The following is a 24,603-nucleotide window of genomic DNA, read 5'->3' on the forward strand; positions in this document are numbered from 1 at the left end:
AGAGAGGGGGAGGAGCCACAGGGACACAAGTGATCCGGAGAGGACCATGGAGAGGCGGGCACACGGGCCTAGGAGCCAAAGCTCCAAGGGGCAAAGCCACCGGGCTGCACCTTGCAAAGAGAGCAGGAAGGCTGTGTCTCCCTGGAGGGCTGAGCGCGCGGATGAGGCGGGAGGCCGGGTGGGTGTCTGCCGCGGGCCTCGTCCCGCCCTCCCGCACGGAAGCGGACGCGGGGCGCCCTAGGTCTGGATGAAGAGGTGGAAGTTGGTGCGCGTGAACTCGTGGTGGATGCTCTCGAGCAGCGCGTCGGCGTCCGCGGCGGGCTCGGGGGCGCGCGGCGAATCGGGCCTCCCGCTGTATTCCGGGGTGTAGGTGAAGGAGAAGGCGCTCGGGTAGAAGAGCCCGTCGGAGCGCACCAGGCTCACGGGCACGGTGATGGGCGTGCGCAGCCAGCGCCAGTCGCTGCCGAAGGCCGCCACGTCCGGCACTACGCACATCAGGGACCGCGGGCTCCTGGCGGTGCGGCGCCGGGCTTAGCGCTGCGGGGACCCCGACGATGCGGCCCCTACACCCAGCGGCCCGAGGGAGGCTGCCCGCCCCAGCCCGTACCTGTACATGGTCTCCGCCTCCACGTCCCCGAACCACACCTTGAGCCCCGCGTGGAAGTTCTCTCCGTGGAGCTCCAGCGTGGCCACGTCGCCCCCGCCGCTGAGCTGGGGGAGGGGGGACCAGTGGTGGGAGGAGGCGGTGCCTGAGCCCGCGGCGCCCCCTCGCCGGCGCCCCCGCCCCGCCCTCCGCGCCCCGCGCGCACGGCTTCACCTCGAGGGTGCTGACGAGCGGCACGGGGGTGACGGGCTCCCGCGTGCACGCCAGGCTGCTGTTGAAAGAGAACTGCACCGACTCGGTGCCGATGATGGTCCAGCACGAGCTGTCGTTCAGCAGCGTCTTGTTGGCCTCCTTGGGGCAGGCGGACGCCTGGGAAGACACGGATGGGACGGGCCAGAGGCGTTGGCCGCGGCCGCCAGCGTGGGCGAGGCGGCACGCGCCTGGGCCTCGAGGTCCATCTGCCCCCTGAGCTCGGACATGGCCCCCGCGTGCTCTCCCGTTAAGTAAGCTCCTTGAAGTCGGCTGCTTTCGAATGTTCTCATTTTCCAAGGATTCTAGAATGCTACTGTGCACCTCTGTGCCATTCTATGACCGAAGATTTCACAGTCTTAATATTCTTTGGGAAAATATTCATTTGGGAAGGAGTCATATGGCTTAAGAATAATAATTATTTGCTACATTATGTAATTCTTATTTAATTATTCTAATAGTCGGCTCAATAATATGCAGTAGCTATTGTACTTTTTTATTTACATTTGACAATTTTGTATCCCAAACTTACATGACCCTAGAATTCCTGGGGGAGGAGAGCTGCTCAGGAATGAGTGATTACTGCTTGTCCTAAATTCTGCATGTCTGCTCCCAGGGGCTGTGGCTCTCACACCCCGGGGAAGGCAGTACTGCTCAGTAGGCGGGACCATGTGTTCCCGGCGGGCAGTCTCCCCGCGAGGGTGGCTAGTGCTGCCATCCTCCGGTCTCACCTGGAACTGCACCACTTTCTCCGTGGCCAGGCACAGGTAGGTGCCGCCCCCTCCTGGGGGACCGCCCGGAAACTGGAAGGCACACTTGTGCAGCTGCGAGATGGGCTCATCCACGTCCAGGAGCGCACACTGCTTGGCTACTTTGCGAATGATCTGCGGCAGAGGGGTGGTGGGGAGGTGCAGGGGGTGTCTTCAGCCCCCCTCCCAGCCAGCTGTGCTGCTCTGACTCCCTCTGCCCCCTGCCCTCCCTTGTAACCCCACAAAGCACTAAGAATCAGCATCTTGGGGCTGGCGCTGTAGCATAGCCGGTAAAGCTGCTGCCTGCAGTGCCAGCATCCCACATGGGCACCGGTTTGAGACCCAGCTGCTCTACTTCTGATCCAGCTCCCTGCTATGGCCTGGGAAAGCAGTGGAAGATGGCCCAAGTCCTTGGGCCCCTGCACCCGTGTGGGAGACCGGGAAGGAGCTCCTGGCTCCTGCCTTTGGATTGGCTCAGTTCTGGCCTTTACAGCCATTTGGGGAGCGACCCAGCAGATGGAAGACACCCCCCCCCACCTCTCCGTAATCCTTTCAAATAAATAAATATATAAAAAAAGAATCAGCATCTCTATGTCTCAAGACTCACCCTCCAGCCCCACCCATGGGTGCCACCCCTTTGCATGGACCTGCGAGAGCCCTCCTTTGTCATACCATGGGCGGCAGCGTGATGCCGGTGAGCGTGCAGACGAGCTGCACCAGAGAGCCGTAGCGCACGTAGCCCTCTCGGGGAGGGAAGTCTCCTTGGGAGCAGTGCTCATCAGCTGGGGGCAAAGCAAGCCAGAAAGGAACAGGGCTTCAGGGGCCCCAAGCTAGCACTCAGGGAAGCAGCCGAGGCTGAAGTTTCTAAGCCTGGAGCCAGCACTTGGGGCCACCCCGGAAAATGTCTGCATTTGAGGGCAGGGTTCGGGGGTGGCAGCTTCGCATTGGCTGGGCTTGGGCACCAGCTCCTGGGGCTGTGGGCGTCCTTTGGCGTCTCTGAGCCTCAGGTGCACGGGGCAAAGTGTCCCTGCCTCGCCGAGCAGCGGCCGAGGCTGGAGAAGCGCCGGGGTCTGTGGAAGGCATTACCCAGGTGCAGCGTGAAGGCAGCCCACTGTCTCGCGCTGGCCACAAAGGCCCCGTTCTCCACGGAGAGGTAGCGCGTGGACACCGTCTGGGAGCGCAGGCGGTTGAAGAGGGAAACCCTTGAACCCGAGGAGATGCACACTGCGGGCGGGGGGGGGGGGGCGGAGAAGGCAGGATCAGGGCGCTGGGGGGCCTGGCACCCTGGGACTTCCCAGACAACTTCCAGTGCCCTCTGCCAGCCAGGACACAAGGCTCTCCCACAGTCCATGGCGACTTGTCTGGTGCCTGCTGTCACCCTGTTTCTGTGCCCTCCCCCACTCCTTGAGCCCAACAGACAGAGTCAGCCCAGTACTCACTCAGTACCTACCCTGTGCTGGGTACTGGGCCCCAAAGGCTTTGCTCTGGGAGATCACAGTTTGGGAGGGAAGGAAGGCAGGGATATAAAGTATCAATGTGAAGGAAGCCTTCCTGGAGGAGGCAATGCTCTCAACTGGGGGTGAAGTAGGAAGGAGATGATGGGGGATGCACGAGACAACACCGGCTGGTATTGGACAATAGCTGGCACTTACTGTATGCCTGGTAATTTTCTAAATGCCTTCAGTGTATTGGATTTTCTCTACAAACAACCTACAGAGGCAAGCGCTACGAGAGCACCTCAAAAAGTGCGTGGAAAAGCCGAAGGAAAAGATACATTCATTTTGATGCAAAGGATTTTTGAAGTCCATGCACGGTTTTTCCCTTGCAGGTGCTGAAGAGCACACATATGCTTGGATTTCAGATTTTTGTCACCCAAATAAAGTCATATTTTTAACTGTGTTTCCCACCACCTTTCTGAAGTGCTCCCTGCTGTCTGAAGACAGCAATGTTCTCATTCACAAAGCTAACAAGTGGCAGAGCCAGGACCCAGACCCAAGGTTCCGGGCTCCAGAATCTGCACCCTAACCACCCCCTGGGGCCCTCCCTGGCCCTTTCTGCATGCCCAGGGCTGGCCAGAACGCGGCCTGTCCCTGAGACCCTCGGGGGGCTTCCACAGAAAGTGATGTGGCCTAGGAGGAGGAGCCGCTCCACAGTCTCGCAGACCCCAGACCACTTCCTGTCTGGGCCACACCCCAGCCAGGGCAGCCTGAGGCCATGTAGGCCCAGGAGTTCTTAAGGGAGGGATGCATGCTGCAGCCTCACCGTCCTTACCTACAACCCGGGTCGAGGACAGCGCCTTTCTCAGAGACGTGGGGAGCACCACACAGGACAATGCAAGTTGGCCTTTGCCAATGCAGTGCCCGGGGCAGAGCCGGGCTCGCGGCAGGAACCCCACAGTGTTTTTAATTGGAAATTCTCCACCCCTTTATTGTCCTCACTCTGTCCCTGGCTCAGCACCTGCTGATCTCTTCGTGCTGCTCTTCGTCCCTGGCCCCCACCTGCAAGTCTAGTGTCCCACCCCTCTCCTCTGCATCTGCACGCCTGAGCCACGCCCACTCCTCCCCAGACCCGCCCCTTTCTCGGCTCAGGTCCCGCCCCTCTGACTCTGTGACCCCACCCCTCCACCCAGGCCCCACCCCTCTGCTGCTGACTCCACCCTCCACCAGGCCCCGCCCCTCGCCCTCTGGCTCCGCCCCCGCCACCCACCCAGGCCCCGTCCCGCCCCGCTCACGGTCGGTGTTTTTCAGCGACTGCTTCTTCTGCGAGGGCTTGGAGATGACCTTGATGAGGCGGCTGTGGAAGGTGCCCAGCTCCCGGCCCCCTGGCAGCACCAGCCGCAGCACCAGCCGGAAGTGCTTCCTCTTGTCCGCGTCAGAGATGTACAGGGTCTTGGCGCAGCCGAACTCCTGGGGGACTCGCGGGCACGCGGCCGTCTCATCCCCGGCCCCGCCTCGCCGCCCCCGGGGATCTGCCGTCCGCGCCGAGCTTTGCGACCCCGGCCCGGGGGCTTAGCGACGAAGCAGGGCCTGGTCCCCGGTCTCCCTGCCCCACGACTGGGTTCCGCAGGGGCCTGCCTGAGCCCTCCCCCCAAGGACAGGCCGGAGTGGGAGCAGGAATGGGACCCCATCCTGTGCGCCCTCACCCTGGAGTCCGGCTGCTCCTCGAAGCTCAGCCTCTGCGTCTCGGCCGCGCTGCCGGGCGCGCCGTCCAGCCCCATGTAGCCGCAGACCGTGGTCCCGGGCTCCGCGGCCTGGTGGGCTGCAAGGGCACGGGTCCGGCTCTGGAGGGCTCGCGTGCCCGGCGGGCTTCGTCCTGGCCGCCAGAGGGCGCCAGCAGACCGCGTGAGCGGGGCTCCCTGCAGAGCCGGCCAGCCAGCCGCCCGGAGCCCGCCCTCACCTTGGCCCTGGCCGGGCTTCACCCTCCAGCCGGGGCCGGCAAGGTAGACGCAGGGCGGAGGGCAGAAGAACCTGCGGAGACATGCGACTGCCGGAGTCTCCATCCACCTGCACCTGTCTGTCTTGCAAGCATCGCGAGGGGGCATCCACCCAAGAAACCCTCCATTCCCCCTGCTCTCCCCAGGCTTCTCTCTGACTGTACCTCATCCAAATCCTATTATTATTTCTGGACGCCACTCATCTGAGCCACTGATGAGTCCTGTGTGCGCCATCCAACCATCTGAACAGCCCTGGCTTCCTTCCACTGCCACCACTGCTTTTTTGCCTGGGTTACCGCCAGGGCCTTGCAGCCCCTGTCCCTGTGGCCACTCCCCACTCCCCTGGCTTGTTTGTCCCAGTGGCAACCAGAGGGCTTTGAAAACCGTGGCTCAGATCGTGTTTCCCCTCTTAAAGTCCTCCAAGGGACTTAAAACTCCAAGTCCTCCTGTGATCTGGTCCCCAATTACTCACTCCCCCCTCCTTTTCTGACTCCCGCACTCTGGGGCCTTGTCAGTTTTGCCCCCAAGGTCTCTGCTTTCTCCATTTCTTCCAATCAGAGCCTGTGTCCCTCCAGATTTCCTTCTGTCTGGCTCCGATTTTTTTTAACATCTGAGTCCCGGTTCAGATGCAGCCTCCTAAGGGACTTTTTGACCTTGATCTTTGAGGCTGAAGCAGGTTCCCCTTGCCGCCCTTGGTTTCTGTGGATGACCCCCTCTGTTTGCCTTCTAGCTCTCAGCCTCATCTCCAGGTATCTGGGTGCCTGAATTGTGGGCAGTTTACAGGTGTCTGTCCCACGAGGGAGGGAGAATGTCGTGAGAGCTCTGCTCAGCCGTGTGCCCAGCGTGCAGCCGTGCCCACAGACCCTGGCACTTCCTAAAGAGTAAGTCACTGTTGAGTGAGTGGGTGAATGCGGACGGGCAAGCCACAGGGAGGTTTTGCCAGAGACCAAAGTGGCTGAGGGCCAGGGTCCCTGCTGACAGCTGAGGTTTTCCCAGGGATGGGGGGCTCGGGGCGGGGGGGGTCTTCAGGTTACAGCTCTCCTAGGAGAGGGGGCTGCTACCGTGGCACCTACCGCTTCTCATTTCCGTAGGACTTCTGCGCCACCTTGGCGTGCAGGATCCGCACCGTCTGCTCACACTGCCGCTGCAGGCACCTGCGCACGCCTTCCTGCAGCATGGTGGCCTGCTCGGGGGGTGACCTGGGAGGGCAGGAGGCCGGCTGGCCCTCGGCAAGGGGTACTGAAGGGGCGTGGTGCTGTGGAGCCCGCTGCTCGGGTTGGGGGGCATCAGGGGAGGATGGGGCTCCTGCTGTACCCCCAAAGTCAGGAAGAGAAGGTGGTGTTTGGCAAAGTGCGGGTGGGCTGGGTGAGTTAAATGCTTGGGGCTGCCAGGTGCCCAGTGACAGTTCCCTGCTGCTTGCAGCCTCAGGAAGATGAGGGGGGAACACTAAGGGCGCGGCCGTGCTGCTTCCGGGTGCAGACAGGTACGGGAGGGCTGCCAGCATCCACAAAGGTTGAGGGTCCCCATCCCGGGCGGCTTGCCGGCCCCTGGCCAGGAATGCCCTCTCACCTCGGGTGGGCAGGCAGGAACCTGCAACAGCGAAAGGCCCTGGAACCACACTCCCAGGGCGCAGTGGGGGTGGGGGTGGGGTGAGGCTCTGAGTCCTGCTGCTGGGTCCCCTCTCAGGATTCCCTGACCCCAGGGAATCCAGGCCGACCCCACTGGCCCAGCCCTGGGGACTCTGATGGGTGCCGGCAGAGGCCCAAGGCCTGTGGCAGCAGGTGGAACACGGAAAGGAGGCGGCTTAGAGACTTGGGGGTCTGGCAGGCAGGGCCGGGCCAGGACCACGACCCCCGAGGCTGGCCCCTGTGCCCTGTGTCCTCTGGGCAGGGGCGGAGGCCTGGCTCGCCCCACTCCTGGAAGGGATGGCGAGGACAGAGTGGCGCGCCCTCGGAGGCCGTCCAGGCAGCCGGCGGCCAGAGGCCCGAGCGCTCCGCCTCTTGGGTCTCTCCTCTGGGAAGCGTCTCGAGGCTTCCAGCGCATTCCGGCCGCGGAGAGCGTCGCCGCCCGGCTCCCGCGGCTGCTGCGAGGGTGGCAGGCGCAGGGGGCGCCGCGCTCGCTCCGCCCCAGCCCTCGGAGGCAGCGGGGATCGCTCCCTGCCAGTGGGAGGGGTCGCAGCCCGCGCTCCCCCTCCCCACCCGCCAGCCCGGGTTAAATGCGGCCGCCGCCTGCGCGGGCCCCAGCTGCCTGGCAGTCCCCACCTAGGGCTGGCTGCCCGCTCCGTTACCTGCTCCAGCTGCCCGCCAGGCCCCGCCCGTCTGCCCCGCTCTGCAGCCGCGCCTCTGAGCTGTCTTGCAGACTCAGGTGAGTCAAAGGGCCCGGGGTCCCTGCGGGATGCGCAGGGGTGAGGGCGTCAGGCCAGCTCAGGGGCAAGTGTTTATCGCGGGGGAAGGGGCACCGCCTGCCCACGGTGACCGCAGCTGGCCCTTGTCTCCTCGAGTCACTTCCAGGTGGAGCCCGGGTCAGGAGCCCCTCCTTTGGTGACCTGGCCCCTGCAGGGCCCCCAGGTGTTCAGTCCTCAGCCAGTCCTTGAGATCTTGCTCACCAGCCTCCCTCCCTTGCTCCCCCTGCGCTGAGGGGGTCTCCGAGGAGGAGCCGGGGTTCTGGGGGCCGCCAGGGCCACCACGTCGCTGTGTGGCCGGGGTGAAGACTCCCGCCACCCTCCCGGGCCGGTTCCTTCCTCTGTGGAAGTGTATTTGTGTGTGGGGGGGGGGGATGCTGGAAAGGTTATGACCCTGGACGTGGTGGCTCTCTTGACTTTCTGGGACCCTGGAGTGCAAGCGGGTGGGGGTGAGGTGGGAGGGGGCAAGGTGGGATGTGGGCTCCGGCTGAGAGCAGGACAATGGGGCCCTTCATCAGCACGGGGGGGGGGGGGGACGGGCAGCGGCTTCAGCAGGTAGGTAAGGATGGGGAGCGGCAGGGGTGCCCAGGGGTGCCGGGCTCCGATGGCCCAGGCTGGAGAAAGTGTCCCCCACCCCCACCGGCCGCCAGCCGCTGGCCCGGCTGGCTTGGTCACCCTCCCACAAAGGGCCTGCCAGAGGGATTTTCTGTTCTGCCACCAGGCCTTGAAAGCGAGGGGGGAGAAGAATCCAGCCAGGAAGGCCGCCTGGAGTGAGCGGCTGGCAGGCTGTGGGCAGAATGGGCCCATTCAGGGAGGTGGGAGGGCGGGGCTGCGAGGGTCGGGGGCGCCGGCCCCTCTGCCGGGAAACCTGAGTGTGGGCAACCCGAGGTGGGAATGGGGGCTGGGAGCCAGGCAGGCGTGGTGATCCAGGGGCCCAGAGGGCTAGCAGCTGGGGGGCAGGGGTCCAGGTGGATCTAGTCTTGCCATTGTGGCTGGGTGGGCTGCCTTCCTGGGTCTCAGTTTTTCCATCGGCACAATGGGGATCCTTGGTGAGTCACAGGGGGTGTCGCCGGGGGGCCCGCGGGGAAATGAGCACTCACCTGTTGTCCCCACGGGGTCCATGGTCGCTCCCTTGTGGCCCTCCAGGCGCGTCCGGTGCCGCGGTCCCTCGGTGCTCCGGCCAAATATATCCTGCCCAGGCCTTATCTCCAAGGCCCCGGGTTCCCAGCCCCCTGTTTGCTCTGGGCAGGGACACCTGCTGGGCAGATGTGGGCTTCCCACAGCCCGAGCTGTTGCGGGCAGGCCCAGCAGACGCCCCCTGGCGGCCTTTCCCGGGCTCAGTCACTGGCCCACCGTCCCCACGCTCCCCCACGCCAAAGGCTGCAGTCTCTCCCGCTGCCTGCAGTGGGGGACGGGGCAGAGGGGAGGGGGCCCACGTGGCAGCGCCTCCCGCGTGAAGCCCCTCCCCTGGGGAGAAGCAGGCGCCTGATACCCCTGCAGGTGCACAGAGCCCGGTAGGATGGGCTCAGGATTCCAGTCTGGTACAGGCACTTCCTTGCAAAGCGATTCTGGGGATCAGGGCTTAGCTTCTCCAAGCCTCAATGTCCTCATCTGTATAATGGGAACAATGATAACCTTAGTCCCTTAGTCTCAAAACTGGTCAGAATCAAGTGTCGCAGCCCGTGAAAAGCATTTGACACTGCCCGGCATTTAGGAAAGCCTGTTTTCTTTTTATATCTGTGTACTTTAATTTACTTTCTATTTACCATTCCACAGTTCCACAACGTATAACTTTCTCCAGCTCTACAAAGGATCTTTGTTTCGCAGCAATCCCACTGCAATGAATTTTACTGTGAAACATGTCAAACGTGCACAAAAATAGATCAGTAAAATAAACCCACGGCCCTGTCGCTGCCCCAAGCGTCTGCACCGGATTCAGAGCTCCGTGAACGCCTGATTTACGGTTTCCCTTCCTCCCTCCAGTCCCTGACATCCTGGTTCTGTCTGGCGGGCGCCATGAGGGGCCTTCTGTGCTGGCCACTGCTGGTGTTGCTGCTCCTTGCCCAGCCCTGGGAAGCCCAGCCCCAGTTCACAGGTGAGCTGGGGCCCAGCCCGCACAGCCAGGAGGAGGAAGCTCCATCTGGGGGCCAGAGAGGGAGGGTTTGGGAGCTGCAGTTCTAGCGCAATGTCTTCATTTTTCCGATGTGGTTTAGTCTGGGGTTCATGCACAATTACCCACTTGATGTTTAAATTTGATGAGTTCGTTGAAAAAATGAAACATCGGGAGATTTCACATAAAAATTCTGATTTGGGACTTCTCTTGGAAAACAACAACAACAACAACAACAACGAAGGCTCTGCTGACATCCGGTCCATGTGGACACGTCTGCCCACTTAGAAGGTGTGTGGGTTCTTGGCTGTCCACAGCCCTACCCCAGGCAGTTCCCTTGTCCCCTCGTCCGTGCTGCCCACCCAGCCTGTGTAGGCCCTGGCGTTGGCACATCTCCCCCTGCCTCCTTCCCAATGGATGGCATCTCCCAGAGTAGCCCTAGGAACTTTAGGAGGGGGGATTTGTGAAATCTAGCCCAGGGCCACAGGAAGTGCCAGCGGTGTGAGTGAGTCTCATCTGGTTAAGGCTGCACTGAGCAGCGCCATAGCAGCGCTTGCCCTGGGTTTGCCTGGTGGTCTCCTTGGAGGTGAGGGCTTGCTGACCCAGCAAAGACCTCCCTGACCGCCCTGCAGGTCCCAAGTGCCACACCGGGCCCCTGGATTTGGTGTTCGTGATCGACAGCTCCCGCAGCGTGCGCCCCTTGGAGTTCGAGACCATGCGGCGCTTCCTGGTGGGCCTTGTCCGCAGCCTGGACGTGGGGCCCAACGCCACGCGCGTCGGCGTGATCCAGTACTCCAGTCAGGTGCAGAGCGTCTTCCCCCTCGGCGCCTTCTCGCGCCGCGAGGACATGGAGCGCGCCCTGCGCACCCTGGTGCCGCTGGCGCAGGGCACCATGACCGGGCTGGCGATCCAGTACGCCATGAACGTGGCCTTCAGCGTGGCCGAGGGCGCGCGCCCCCCGGAGGAGCGCGTGCCGCGCGTCGCCGTCATCGTGACCGACGGGAGGCCCCAGGACCGCGTGGCCGAGGTGGCGGCCCAGGCACGCGCGCGCGGCATCGAGATTTACGCGGTGGGGGTGCAGCGCGCCGACGTGGGCTCCCTGCGCGCCATGGCGTCCCCGCCGCTGGATGAGCACGTCTTCCTGGTGGAGTCCTTCGACCTCATCCAGGAGTTTGGCCGGCAGTTCCGGGGCCGCCTGTGTGGTGAGTTACGGGCGTGCGGAGGTTGAGGCTCGAACCCTTTCCGCACAGGAAATCCCGTCCTGCTGGGGCGGCCGGTGCTTTCCTCTGTGCCCCCGCCCACCGCGATGGTGGCAGATTTTAGCTCTGGCCAACTTTGCCTGGGCGCGGACCCTAGGGAGCCACGTGCAGCTGGTCCCGCCCACCGGGATGAGCGGTTTATCCTGGGCTGAAGGTCAAACTCCACCGCTGACCCCTCCCTGCACACAAGAAGCAATCACCTGTTTCAGTCTTGCCCCACCCACTTCAGTATGGCTCCGCCCATTCTATTAGCCCCTCCCACAAACGCTGCACCTTCTGCATTAGGGCACCTTTGGAGTTGTGTTGCCCCCATTGACAGAGCGCATGGGCACCTCGCCGCTCCACTCCTACCCCTAGCCCGTGGGCGCATCTAGTCCCGTGTCACCTATTCTGAGCCTGTCCACAGGGGCTGCTCAAGCCCTGTTGTTTCCCTAAGACCTCCCACCTGGATGGAGCCCCTCTAGAAGGAGGCCCACCTCTGACCCCACCCCAGGCAGCTGCTTCCGGTCCCAGAGGCGGCGGGCTGTGCCGGCTGATTCTAGCCCTGTGTGTCCTCAGGGAAAGCCCCGTGTGCCGAGGGGAGACACGGCTGCCAGCACCAGTGTGTCAACACCCAGGGCGCCGTGCGCTGCGCCTGCAACCCCGGGTACAAGCTAGCGGCAGACAACAAGAGCTGTCTGGGTGAGCACTACCCCTGCCCCGCGGGACCACCGCGGCTGGACCTGCTTTGGTTCCCTGTCGCCCCAGCATCAGAGCAATGAGTCCGGAAGGGTCTTTGGAAGTAGAAGCCCCTCCTTTGCTTTCAGGCCTAGGAAATGGGAGGGATTAGCCTGGGTCACACAAGTGCTCAGTGGGACCAGGGCTGGGAGCCTTGACTTTGTGTGCTTACCACAGCCCTGTCCCCCCTTTCTCAGACCAGGCTCCTCCCTGGCCCCAGTCCACCTCCCAAACTTGCTGCTGCTGCTGCTGCTGCTTCTTCTTGTTCTTTTAAAGATGTATTTATTTACTTGAAAGTCAGAGTTACAGAGAGAGAGGAGAGGCAGAAAGAGAAAGATCTTCCATCTGCCGGTTCACTCCCCAACTGACCGCAACGGTCGGAGCTGTGCTAATCTGAAGCCAGGAGCCAGGAGCTTCTTCCGGGTCTTCCACATGGGTGCAGGGGCCCAAGGGCTTAGGCCATCTCCCACTGCTTTCCCAGGCCATAGCAGAGAGCTGGATTGGAAGTGGAGCAGCCAGGACTCGAACCAGCACCCATATGGGATGCAGGCGGCAGCTTTATCCACTACGCACAGCCCTGGCCCCCAAACTTGCTTCTGTCTCCTCCCAGGCACACGCTTCGGTTTCTGTTACTTGGACATTGTGGAGGGTTCTGCAGGAAGATGAGCCTGCCCCCTCCCTGACCTGTGGCTCAGCTCTGCCTCCACACCCCAGTCCTTTCTGCACTGCTCCCCTCTGCCCTAGCGGTCTTTCGAGATCTGATCCTACCTTTTTGCCTCCTGCAAAGTTACGGCACAGGGCGCCTGGCTCCCCCAGTTGCATTTCGCTTGGTGGTGTGTGCGCATGTGGGCTCCTGGGCTCGCAATCACAGCTGCTGGTTAGTTGACTACTTAGTGGCAGGCATTGTGCCAGGAGCTGCAGACCTCCTCGCTCGGCCTCACCTGGGTTCGACTTGTTTCTAGACATTTCAGAAGGTTGGCTGGAACCCCTGTGTGGTGACCGCGAGCCTTCCGTGGTTCCCCCAGGGGTTTACCTCTGGCCATCACCCCTGCTGTGAGCTTCTGCCGGTCCTTTTCCAGGTTCTCAACACCACGATGCTGTTTTTGTTCCATGCATGCAAGCCCGTTCTTTGGTTCGCACCTCTGCGCACACAAGGGCATGCGTGTGTGCGTACTTGTGCATGCGTCCATTGTACTCACCGTGGCAGTAGACAGGTGCGAGTTACAGCGAAGTAAAGTGAAGCGCACACAAAGGAAAGCCCCCACTCGTAATTAAGAGCACCCTTGTTCCTGAAGTCAGTAACCACGGGGGATTGGTCACTGGTGTTCCCAGCCCACAGGGTCACTCAGCCCCCCCCCCCCCCGACACCTCTCATGTTCTCTCTCTCTCCCTCTCTCCACCCCCTCTCTTTTCCTGGAGCCCCAGATTCTCACATTTTCACATAAGACAAGTCTCCTCTCTCCAGTTCCCACTCCCCAGCTTAGCTCGGGGCCATGTTTGTGCTTCCAAACCTTTCAGACACTCAACTTCCTCAGAGAGGAAATGGTTAATAGTCATTGCTCTCTTCTGTTATATCCCCATTTTGTGGATGGGGAAGCGGAGGCTCAGGTGAGTCGAGTGGCTGAGTTTGGTCTTCCCCTGGACATCAGTGAGTGTCTTGGGGACTGGACTGGGGCTCTGTCTTCCAGAACTGTGGCTCCTCATTCTGTTGCATGGCTCGCTAACGGGCACACTGGCTCTGGATCTTGGCTTTAAGTCGGGAGAGTCGCTTGGCCCCGTAAGAAGGCAGACTCACGCTTAGGAGAAAATGCAGATGCCTAGGTACCACCCCAGACGACTGAAGCCAGCACCTTTGGGCGTGGGGCCCAGGCATGGTGTTTTTAAGTAGCGCCCAGCTTCTGAGGGTGGTTTAGGGGTGAGAGCTGCCTTCAGCACAGCTGATTTGTGCTCTTCCTCAGCCATTGACCCGTGTGCCGAAGGGACCCACGGCTGTGACCACCACTGCGTCAGTTCCCCGGGCTCCTATTTCTGTCGCTGCCAAGCTGGCTTTGTGCTCCTGCAGGACCAGAGGAGCTGCAGGGGTGAGCAAGCCCTCGCACCCGCACCCTGGTGGCGGCTTCTGGGCACGGCACTCAGAGGTGACATCTCGCCGTCTCCTCCTCCCCACCAGCTGTGGACCCCTGCAGCCTTAGCAACCACAGCTGTCAGCATGAGTGTGTTAGCACTCTCGACGGGCCCCACTGCCGCTGCCCGGACGGTCACGACCTGCAGCCGGACGGGAGGAGCTGTCGCAGTGAGGAGGGGCCTCCTGCATGATGGGGAGGTGGGGGGGCCTTAGCATGCAGGGTCACTCTGACTCATCCCAACCTGTCTCTCCGTTAAGTCCGAGACCTTTGCAACAGCGTGGACCATGGCTGCGAGTTCCAGTGCGTGAGTGAGGGCCTCTCCTACCGCTGTCTGTGCCCCGAGGGGCGGCCACTTGAGGCAGATGGCAAGAGCTGTAGCCGTGAGTTCCGGGCGGGAGGTTGTTCTGGCCACATTCTGAGCATTCTTGACCTTGTCCTTGCCGTGGGCGGAGGATGTGGCATGGGTGTGGGGGTGTGGGGTGGGAGGGGGAGGGTGGGGAGTGTGCTGTGCTCTGCCTCTATCTCTTTCCCCGCAATCCTCTGCCGCGCTGCCATGGCTAAACCCTTGTTCAATCACACGCCTTCTTTGCTCAAAATCACTGTGGCTCCCTGGTGCCCAAGGAATGGAGACCAAATGCCTTAGCCCTGAGCTTTTCCTGTGGCCGGCCCGACCACAGTAGTGGGTAACAAAATCACATTGTGGGTTACAATGAGTGGTTTTCTAAAAATAGAGTTTGCTACAAGTAGCAAGTAAGTACTGTTTTGTGGAAGTTAAATTTCATTATATGTGGTCAGATGAAGTGCATCCTCATGGATTATTATTATTTGTGTTTGTGAGCTGTGGTCAATTTTTTTTTTTTTGACAGGCAGAGTTAGACAGTGAGAGAGAGAGAGAGAAAGGTCTTCCTTTTCCGTTGGTTCACCCTCCAAATGGCTGCTACAGCTGGTGTGCTGCGCTGATCCGAAGCCAGGAGCCAGGTGCTTCCTCCTGGTCTCCCATGCGGGTGCAGGGCCCAAGGACTTGGGCCATCCTCTACTGCACTCCCGGGCCACAGCAGAGAGCTGGACTGGAAGAGGGGCAGCCAGGACAGAATCCAGCACCCCAACTAGGACTAGAACCCGGGTGCCAGCACCGCAGGCAGAGCATTAGCCAAGTGAGCCGCGGCGCTGGCCTGTGGTCAAAATTTTGAAGCCACCACCTTCGCCCCTCAGCCAAGCCACCAGCCTGTCGCCTGCCACACTTGAAGGTTGTAGGCATGAGGCATCCTCCTACCTGTGTCACCAGCTTCCCTGCCCCATGGCCCTGCACATCCTGCTTCCCGCTTTCTAGAATATTCCTCTCTGCCTTGGCAAGCACTTATTCATCCATCAAGACCATCTCAGGCTGCCGTGGCAAAGAACCATAGTCCGAGTGGCTGCCACCACACCTGTGTCCCGTGGTTCTTGGGGCTGGGCACTCCAAGCCCCAGGTGCTGGCAGCAAGGTGCCGGGAGAGGCTGCTGTCTGGCTGCCGCTCTGCACCTTCTTGCTCTGTCTTCACTTGGTGAAGACAGGAAGTGGTTTCCTTCAGACTCATAAGGATTCCAATCCATTCACCAACGCTGCATCCTCATCATCTCATCATGTTCCAAAGACATCACCTGCTAACCCTTACAACAAGGAGTAGCGCTTTTCAAAGACTGATTTATGTATTTATTGGAAAGGCAGAGAGGCACAGAGAGAGCCAGAAAGAGATGGAGAGATGGTCTATCCGCTGCTTCATTCCCTAAATGCCACAGCTGGGGCGGGGCCAGGCTAAAGCCAGGAGCTTGGAATGACATCCAGGTCTCCCACGTGGGTGCTGGGACCCAAATGCTGGCGTCATCACCTGCTCGAAGCTGGAATAGGACGCAGGGCTGGGACGTGAGCCTGGCACTGCAGTAAGGGGTGCGGGCATTCCAATGTGGCAGCTGAACCCCCACCAGATGCCCACCCCAGGGGACTTGGGGAGACACAGTCACTCGGTCGCTAACAGAGGCCAGATGCATACCAGCATCTGCATGCAGCGCTCTTCGAGAGCCCCAGAAAGAAGGAGCTACGCTGCCCTGGGCTCCCTGCCTCCCCACCCACCCCCAGCACTTTCCTGGACTGTAGCCTACGGCACGCCCGACCTGCTCGGCTCTGCGCTGACCTCCTCAGGAGATTGGGATTGTGCCTTATTTATCGAACCCTCTTCAAGGCCTAGCAGAGTTCCTGGCTCAGATGAAGGGGGATGAGTTTGTAGGTGATTAGGACATGAGTTTTGGGGTCAGATAGATCTGGATTTAAGTCCTGGCTCAGTCACAATTGCCTATGGAATCTGGGAAAACCACTTTCTCCTTCGCGGCTTCGAATTAGGGAACATGGGGACAACACTCAAGGTTACGGGGAGGGCTGAGAACACGCGTGTCTTAGAGCACCTAGGTCGGTGCCCGGTGCATGGCCAGCTGCCAGTAATAGTATTTGTTATTAATTTACTGGTACAGTGCTTAGAGTGTGCCGGATCATAGTAGGTGATGAGTAAAAGGTAGCTACTCTGATGATGATTGTTATTATTATCTAAAAAGATGCTTTGAGCAGAGTGCCTGGTTTGTGCTAAGCACTTGATACATGTCAAGGGCTCTGGTGATGGTGGTGGTCGTGGTGGTGATGGTGACAGTGGTGGTGATGATGATGATGGTGGTAGTAGTGATGGTGGTGATGGTACTGGTGGTGATGCTGGTGGTAGTGGTGATGATGACGGTGATGGTGGTGGTGATGGTACTGATGATGGTGGTGCTAGTGATGATGGTGATGGTATTGATGGTGATGGTGGTAGTGGTAGTGGTGATGATGATGACGGTGATGGTCGTGGTGGTGCTGATGATGGTGATGGTGATGTACTGGTGGTGATGATGGTGGTGCTGGTGATGATGATGGTGGTGCTAGTGATGATGGTGATGGTACTGATGGTGATGGTGGTAGTGGTAGTGCTGATGATGGTGATGGTGGTGGTGATGGTGATGGTGGCGGTGATTTTGGTGATGGTGGTGGTGATGCTGATGGTAATGGTGGTGATGATGGTGATGATGGCAATGATGATGATGATGATGGTGATTTAGCACATCATCCAATATGGATGCACGGATTCAGTGAACAATATCCCTTATGTGACACATGGGAATGAATGACTAGATGGCTTAGATGGCTGCTGCCACCCCAGGATCTCCGCCCTCCATCCAGGCACCTCTCTCCCTCCACCCAGGCACCTCTCGCGCTGCAGGGTGCCGGGAAGGTCACGTGGACCTTGTTTTGCTGGTGGATGGCTCCAAGAGCGTGCGTCCCCAGAACTTCGAGCTAGTCAAGCGCTTCGTGACGCAGATCGTGGACTTCCTGGACGTGTCCCCCGAGGGCACGCGCGTTGGGCTGGTGCAGTTCTCCAGCCGCGTGCGCACCGAGTTCCCGCTGGGCCGCTACGGCACCGCGGCCGAGCTGAAGCAGGCGGTCCTGGCCGTGGAGTACATGGAGCGTGGCACCATGACCGGCCTGGCGCTCAGGCACATGGTGGAGCACAGCTTCTCCGAGGCCCAGGGCGCGCGGCCCCGCGCTCTCAACGTGCCTCGCGTGGGCCTGGTCTTCACCGACGGCCGCTCCCAGGATGACATCTCAGTGTGGGCGGCGCGCGCCAAGGAGGAAGGTGGGTTTGGCATTTGGCACGGGGCATCCCGGACTGGATTTGGGTTGGGCACGGGGAGGCATCTTTCCTCTGAGCGCCCTGGCCCCGCAGGCATCGTCATGTACGCGGTGGGCGTGGGCAAGGCGGTGGAGGAGGAGCTTCGCGAGATCGCCTCGGAGCCCGCGGAGCTGCACGTGTCCTACTCGCCCGACTTCAGCACCATGACGCACCTGCTGGAGAATCTCAAAGGCAGCATCTGCCCGGGTGAGCCCACGGCTTGCAACGCCGCCCGCCTCCGGCTGCCCTCCCTTTAATTTCTCCTCTCCACATTCACTGCCTCCAGTCCCCTCCCAGAGTTACAGACAGGGCTGAACAGGGAACTGAGTGGCACTCAAGGTAGCCTCCAGCCTCGTTACTCAATGCGCCTCTGCGGACAGGTGGGGACACGACTCCTGGCAGAGCCGCAGCATCCGGGCCTCTCCAGGCTGATGCGTCCGAGTTGGCGCTTTAACATCCATCTAGGTGACTCATGGGTATATTGAAGTTTCCAAAGCACCAAACCAGGCTACTAGGACCCCAGAGCAGTGGGTGTTCCAAATAATCTGGAGAGAGTTTTTCAAAGGCACGCCAAAGTCAGCATTGGGGTGGGGGGGTGTGGTTCCAGCAGGCGTCCCTTGAGTTGTTGGAATTCACTGCTACTGACATGGCAAAGTGGCAGGACCGAGTGTGTATCAAGCTCACAAAGACATGTAGTTTTCTGGATAATGTATCCCATAAACGCACTCCATCGACTGCATCTGGAGCTCAGCTGAGGGAAAGGGGGACCTGAGGAGCCGTGTGCACCACGCTTCCTAGGTGATGGGGGAGGAGCGGTTTGCACCACACTTCCTAGGTGATGGGGGGGAGCCGTGTGCACCACACTTCCTAGGTGATGGGGGAACTGCTTGGGGACATTCCTACCACTGATGCCCCAGGCTCTATCCCAGGTTTAAGATCTGACTCTTCTTTGGATGACCAGGCTCTGTAGAATCTTCTCTCTCTCTCTCTCTCTCTCTCTCTCTCCAAGCTAATTCTGGTACTCAGCCAGGACACTGTGGAGCCCTTCCTGCTCTGTGATACCCCACGATGTGCCTTTGGACAGGCCACTGAGCCTTCACCTTTACCTTAACTTTCCTCTTCGGAAACAAGGGACCATGCTAGCACCCAAGGCAGCCTCCAGCCCTAGAATTCTAAAACAGTCTGAGCTCTGTGGCTGGGGGTCCTTGCCCATGCTGTGTATGGCCCTGGGCAGACCCTCCCTCCTCACTGACCTTTGGTTTCCCCATCTGTGAAGTTAGGGGTCTCTGTGGGACTGTTAGCAGCCGTACATTCCAAACGCACACATAGCAGTGTGCTACTGGTGCGTGCGAGACTAAGGCTGGGACAACTTTCCACTGTCACAATACCTTGTTACTGCAGGCTCACCACTTCACCACCTAGAATATGAAAGATGGCACCATTCACAGAATGCAGGGAACACAGGAGACGGCCTGTTGTCACAGCCCCCACTGGTTTATACACTGCTCAGAGAAAACCGGTGCCAAGCTGAACTCTTAGGCTCCCCCTCGCCCTGGGATGTTGAAACGCGTGGGGCTCTCGGCTTGACAGCGTGGTTTAAACATCAGCATGCATCAGAGGCCCCTTGAGGGTTTAGAATTTTTAAACATTTTATGAGAGAGAGAGAGAGAGAGAGAGGGCAAGAGAGCTCCTTTCCAGGATCCGCACCAGTAGGAAGCTGGATTCAGGGCCTGGAGCCCGACACTGAGCCCACGCACTCCCACATGGCAATTTCTCATCCCAATTAGCAGCTCAAGCACCAGGCCAAATGCCACCTCCAGAGGGCTGTTAAAATACAGATCACTAAGCTCCAACCCCATCTTCTCTGAGCCAGTAGGTCTGGGGCGGGGTCTGAAATGTGCATTTCTGATAAACGCCTCCTTGAGCTGCTGGTAGGCCAAGGACCACACCTGGAGGACCACTGATCTCCTTGGAATACACTTGTGCCAGGCGGTGTTCTAGGTCTGTGCCGTCCAGGAAGGTAGCCAGCGGCCACCTGCACCCACTTTATTAAAATAACATAGAAAGAAATTAATTTTTCCGTTGGACCAGCCACATTTTAAGTGGTTAAACAGCCACACGGGGCCTGCGACCCCTGCATCCGACACCAAGAGCCCAGTACTTCCTCCACTCTGGGAAGTTTCACTGGTCGAGCGCTGCCCCGGTCTCCTGCCGCCCATCGTGAGCTTCCTGGAGCAGCAGCAGCAGCCTTTGGAAGCGCATTAGAAATGTCCTCGGTTCCTCTCCCAGCGTGCGCGCGCGCGCGCGCACACACACACACACACACACCAGGGGATCCTTGGAAACACCAATAAGGAGATGCTCTTGTTCTGCCCATTTTACAGATGGGAAAACAGGCTCAGAAAGCGTTGTGAGTTTGCCAGTAGCCAGCGCCTGCTTGGCTGGGACTGGGCCCAGGCCAGCCTGAACGCAAAGCCCTCACACCGAACCACAGGCCCTGGTGGAGGTGAATCTGGAGGCCCAGGTCCGGGCTGGCTCGGCCTCCCACAGGGCTCCGTCCCGCTGACCTTGTGCCTGGTTTGCAGAGGAGGGCGTCGGCGCCGGGACGGAGCTCCGGAGTCCCTGCGACTGCGACAGCCTCGTGGAGTTCCAGGGCCGCGCGCTGGGGTCGCTCGAGAGCCTGACGCACAGGCATATCCTTTGCAGGAGGCGCGGGCCGCGGGTACGGGGAGGGAGGGCACCTCGCGCCCCGCCGCGGCTTCCTTAACCGCTCACTGGCCCAGCTGACGGCGCGCCTGGAGGACCTGGAGAGCCTGCTGGCCGGCCAGAAGTGAGGGCCGCGGGCGGGCCGCCCCCGGGCCGGCGGAACCGGGTCCCCGGGCACGGGCTGCCCGGCAGGAGGCGCGGGCGGGCTCCGCGCGCTGCGCTCGGGCCTGGCCTCGCGGGGACGCGTGCTGTGCCCCGTTCTTTGTTCGACTTCTTTTTTTTTGTTTTCATTTTCTTAAAAAACAAACAAACCCAAACTGGTTTCCACGGGGCTGGTCTGTGGGGTTAGCCGCGCCGCCAGGGGGAGGGGTGGCCAGACGGGCCGCGCGCCGGCGGCGTCCGGGCGGCGTCTCGGTGCAGACTGGCGCCGGGTGCGGGGGTCGGGCAGGCGCTGGGACCCCGCGCTGCCTCCGCCAGCTTGTGTATTCAGCCGCTAACAGAGGGCTCCTTATGCCGGCTGCGGAAAGGGAGGGGGCTCGGAGGGAACCCCTGGGGACTGAGCGCGCCTGCGGCCCCCGGGACCCTGAACACTTGGCTTTCTGACTTCGCGCATCTCGGGGCGCCCCCAAACCTGGCTCCGCAGCTGCTGGAACTGGGCGGTGAGGAGGTGGGAAGCAGGAACTGAGCCTCCAAGTGGAGGCAATGGCGGGGGGCGAAGAGGTGAATTTCGCCTGGATTTTCTTTCTCGCCTGCCCTCGGTGGGAAGAAGGGAATCCGCTACGATGCCTGGCCCTGCCAGGCCTCCGTCTGCCCAGCCTGTGGCCCTCGCTCTGCCTCCCCACGCCCCACCCCTGGATGGCACCACCAGCAAACACCTCTGGCTGCAAAGAGCGCAGCGTAAACTTCCCAGGTGCACGCAGGCCACTGCCAAGCTGAGAGTATTTCCCGCGCTAGAGGGGCTTGGGCCAGTCACCTGGCTTTGCTTCCTCACCTGCAGAATGGAGGGGGAAACTGTAACCACCCCAGGTGATGGGGAGAATTGAAGAAATTTTTTAAAAAATTATTTTATTTGATAGGTAGAGTTACAGACAGGAGGGGAGAGGGAGAGGGAGAGCCTTCCATCCCAGTTCACTCCCCACATGGCCACAAATGTCTGGGACAATCCAAAGCCAGGAGCCAGGAGCTTCTTCCAGGTCTCCCACGCGGGTGCAGGAGCCCAGGGACTTGGGCCATCCTCCACTGCTTTCCCAGGCCACAGCAGAGAGCTGGATTGGAAGTGGAGCAGCTGGGTCTTGAACCAATGCCCTTATGGGATGCAGGCACTGCAGGTGCTGGCTTTACCCGCTACACCATAGCGTCCCCCCTCCCCCCCGCTGAAATTCTTGCAAGGCGTTTGAGACTTTGAGGCTGCCTTGGACCTAATACAGCCCCCAGCTGGTTGTAGCTGTCAGTTATTCTTATGGCGATGGCGACAGCTAACATAGTCTTGGGACTCCCCTACCTGATCCGTGGACATTTTCATTTGATCCTCACAACAATCCTGGAAGGTGAGGATTAACCACTTTATCATCTGCAGTTATTCAGGGAAACTGAGGCACGGAGAAGTTTGAGTAGGTTTCCCAAACCAGTGTGAGTGGTGAGACGCTGGGCGGGTGTGCTGATCCCATGGCTGTCGTCACGACGCGCCATGACCCGCGTTTGTTACCATGCAGTTCTGGAGTCCAGAGGTCTAGGATCCGGCGTGGCCCATTCCTCCCGCGGGCTTCAGCTTCCAGCCCTTCCCCAGCCTCGCGGCGCTGCCTGAGTTCCTTGGCCACAGCCCCAAGTCACTTCTGCCCTTCTCCGACTGTGACCCTCTCACCTCTGTCTCGTCGGCGTGCCCGTGGGTCTGTCTAGGGATAACCATATTGCCATGAAAGATCTCCTCACCTAAAGCTTTCTATCCCACAGCATCCACGAAGGCGATAGGCTCACAGGTGCAGGGCTTAGGGCATGGACCTCTGGGCGGGGCGGGGGGGGGGGAGGCATGGGTTTGAAGGCAGCCGGCTTCAGAGCTGTTAAGAGTGGCTGTGCGCCTTGCGAGGCAGTGAAGAGGAAGAAATCCCTTGAGCAGAGGGAGCTCTGAGCTGGAGGGGCTGGAGCCCGTGGACTGTAACTGAAGCAGAAAGAGGGGGCTTCGCCTGGGAAGGCAGAGCAAGGGGCAGGCTGGGAGGGAGAAATGCTGGAGGAGGTGACCTGGGACGGGGGCTGGGATTTGCACAGGTGGAGTGGAGTCTACAGGTGCATGTGTGTGACCCAGCCTTTCCCTGCACCTGAGAATCAGATAAGCTAAAGTCCCACAAGCAGCACCTGGCAAGTGACTTCACCTTGCCCAACCCCTTCCTTTTACATTTAGGGAAACTGAGACCTGGAGGGTAGAGTTACCTGGCCAAGATCTCACACTGAGAAAATGCCAGTTGGATCAGGCAGAAACCTGGGGAGGTCAACACTGGAACAGGGTGTTAATGGATGGGGCGCTGAGGGCAAGGGCCAGGCTCCTGCCCTCCTCCCCTGCCCCGCCCGGCACTGGCCAGCACTGCCTTCTCGGGTGCCGTCACCTCTCTTCTCCTGCAATCTCCCTGCTGGCCACTGGATGGCGTCCAGAGCTCTGGTTTTGGATCTGGGTCCCAGAGCTCCTAGGACCAAGAAGCCTTCCCTTTCCTTAAGACCGTCTCCTCCCTTCGCGCGTGTGCTCTCGCGCGCACACACACACACACACGCCCAGCCCTGCCACTTATCAGGTGTGTGTTGGTCCTGACAATAATGGTTTCCTAGCTCACCCTCCCGCCTCCTCTCACTCGTTTTCCAATCCCCGTCTCCTGTAGGGTGGCTGGGCAGAGTCCTGTCCCACACGAGGGAGCTGGCCCTTGCTTAGCCTGTTCTACTTGAAAGGCTAGGAGAAGACTTCCGATAGGCTCACCAGGTCAATACCAGGAACTCATTAGCCCAAGAACAGGAAGTGGGGGGGGGCAACACTGCCAAAGAGCCTGAGTCAGGGGCCCGGCCGGAGCACAGACGCTGGCCGGGGGCTCCTGGTGACCAGGCAAGCACCCAGGTCGCATGGTTTGCAGAGTCCGGTAAGACCAGGCACAGGGCACTTGCCTTTTGGAAGAGCCTGGAGCCCAGGTCTCCCGAGGGAACGCCGTGTTTCAGCCCTCTTGGTGTCCCCAGAAACTGGGTTAAAGGACGGCGCCCTCGCAGTGGCTGGCAGGGGTTCCCTTCCAGAGCTGAGCCTTGTGCTTGGGAACATGCCCGAGTCATGGCCTGCAGCGAGGGCGGGAGCGAGGGCAGCAAGGGCTTGCGGCCCCCAGCGGCAGCCCTGCCTCCCGTCACCCCGTCCAGGACAGTAGCCAACGTGCGCTCATTGATCAGTGGCGCTGTGGCAGCTGAGATCCAGGAGCTGGACCTTAATTTTATTTTCATTAATTAACTTTACAATAGCCCCTTGTGGGAGTGGCCACGGGGGGGAGGAGGCGATTACTTTACACGGGGTGGTCAGGGAGGCCCCCTGCTGGTTGAACGGAGGCCAGCAAGCCGAGGAGGAGCCAGGGAGGGAGTGCGATTGCAGGGACTTGGCCTGGGAACAGGCTGGATGCTGGGGTGAAGCAGGGGCGGGGGCAGGGGAGCGGGGGCGGGGGCAGCGGTGGGGGCGGCAGAACGCTGGGAGGTGCCGGGGGGGGGGCCGCACTGGTGCGTCACCGCCGCGCTGCTCAAGTTGTCCCCTCATTTCCCTTGGCAACCACGTGGGCACGGTGCCCCTCCCTTGCCTGTCCCTTCTCTCCCGGGGATGTGGGAGGGGATCGGATGAGACCCGCACCAGTGTTCTGGAAACCGTTCAGGGCTGCGCGTGAGAGAAGGGTAGAGCTGTCCTGAGTGCGGCCCAGGGCCAGCAGCAGCCGCCTCGCCTGGGGACTTGCTGGAAACACACATTCCCGGCTCCCTCCTCCACCCGCCGCTCCAGAACTCCGCCGGGGCCCAGCCCTCGGCTTCCACGAGCCTTCCAGGTGCTGTGACACACGCCCAAGGCCGAGAGCGACTGTGGAAGGGTGGAGGCAACCTGTCCTCCTCGTTTCAGCCCCAGCCCCCACAGACCCTCCCCAAGCCCCTGGCCTGGGCAGAGTTCCTGGAGGGCAGGGCGGAAGCTGCCCGTGGCTCCTGAGCTCTCCGCTTCCTCCCACTTGGGGCTGGCTCCACACACAGAGGTTTTTTTTCTTTTAAATCTTGTACATAAAGCCTTTATAGTAAAAATATTTTTAAATCGTAAAAGCCATCCAGCCTCATCGTTAAAATAAAACTTAAATAGCACCTAGGGTATCAAGTGAAAACCCCTGGCTCCCCTAATGCCGCTCCCCGGAGGTAACCACGGAACAACGGCTCCCCGTGATTCCTCCCAGGCGCTTCCTGCGCAGAGAGAGGCCGCTAGTGTGGGGCTGTGCAGTCAGCCTGCTGGCAGGTGTGCTGCTGCTTTGCCAAATAAGCT

At 60.6% G+C, this 24,603-nt stretch overlaps 2 protein-coding genes across 4 annotated transcripts; one reads left to right on the forward strand and one right to left on the reverse strand.

Annotated features, from left to right (window-relative positions):
• Positions 1–88: 88 nt before the first annotated feature.
• On the reverse strand, positions 89–9,096 carry RBPJL (recombination signal binding protein for immunoglobulin kappa J region like). Its single transcript, XM_070051781.1, has 12 exons — positions 8,537–9,096; positions 7,323–7,422; positions 6,109–6,234; positions 4,999–5,069; positions 4,745–4,860; positions 4,334–4,508; positions 2,689–2,826; positions 2,275–2,384; positions 1,585–1,737; positions 818–973; positions 608–711; positions 89–511 (listed from the first exon to the last, which is right to left on the reverse strand). The coding sequence occupies exons 1-12, from the start codon at positions 8,556–8,558 to the stop codon at positions 238–240; spliced, it is 1,545 nt and encodes a 514-aa protein (XP_069907882.1). The 5' UTR covers positions 8,559–9,096; the 3' UTR covers positions 89–237.
• On the forward strand, positions 6,419–20,401 carry MATN4 (matrilin 4). 3 transcript variants are annotated; one of them, XM_070051778.1, is made up of 11 exons: positions 6,423–7,399; positions 9,420–9,531; positions 10,158–10,748; positions 11,364–11,486; positions 13,481–13,603; positions 13,693–13,815; positions 13,906–14,028; positions 16,911–17,342; positions 17,433–17,585; positions 19,964–20,070; positions 20,153–20,401. In XM_070051778.1, exons 2-11 carry the CDS (start codon positions 9,453–9,455, stop codon positions 20,210–20,212), a joined length of 1,914 nt encoding a protein of 637 aa, XP_069907879.1. In that variant the 5' UTR covers positions 6,423–7,399; positions 9,420–9,452; the 3' UTR covers positions 20,213–20,401. The 3 variants fall into 3 exon arrangements, with proteins under 3 accessions (XP_069907881.1, XP_069907879.1, XP_069907880.1); XM_070051779.1 differs by having other exon boundaries at positions 6,425–7,399; positions 10,179–10,748; XM_070051780.1 differs by lacking the exon at positions 13,481–13,603 and having other exon boundaries at positions 6,419–7,399.
• The last annotated feature ends 4,202 nt before the right edge of the window (positions 20,402–24,603 follow it).

The sequence above is a fragment of the Oryctolagus cuniculus genome, chromosome 11, assembly GCF_964237555.1.
Source record: "Oryctolagus cuniculus chromosome 11, mOryCun1.1, whole genome shotgun sequence".
Lineage (NCBI taxonomy): Eukaryota > Metazoa > Chordata > Mammalia > Lagomorpha > Leporidae > Oryctolagus > Oryctolagus cuniculus.

Coding starts and splice junctions, on each gene's coding strand:
- RBPJL (XM_070051781.1), bottom strand. CDS start 8,558: ATGGACCCCGTGGGGACAACAG. Junction 6,235..7,322: donor CTGGCGGGCAGCTGGAGCAG/GTAACGGAGCGG, acceptor CTGCCCTCCCAG/GTCACCCCCCGAGCAGGCCA. Junction 2,385..2,688: donor TGCCTTCACGCTGCACCTGG/GTAATGCCTTCC, acceptor CTTTGCCCCCAG/CTGATGAGCACTGCTCCCAA.
- MATN4 (XM_070051778.1), top strand. CDS start 9,453: ATGAGGGGCCTTCTGTGCTGGCCACTGCTGGTGTTGCTGCTCCTTGCC. Junction 17,343..17,432: donor GGCGCGCGCCAAGGAGGAAG/GTGGGTTTGGCA, acceptor CTGGCCCCGCAG/GCATCGTCATGTACGCGGTG. Junction 20,071..20,152: donor TCGAGAGCCTGACGCACAGG/CATATCCTTTGC, acceptor CTTAACCGCTCA/CTGGCCCAGCTGACGGCGCG.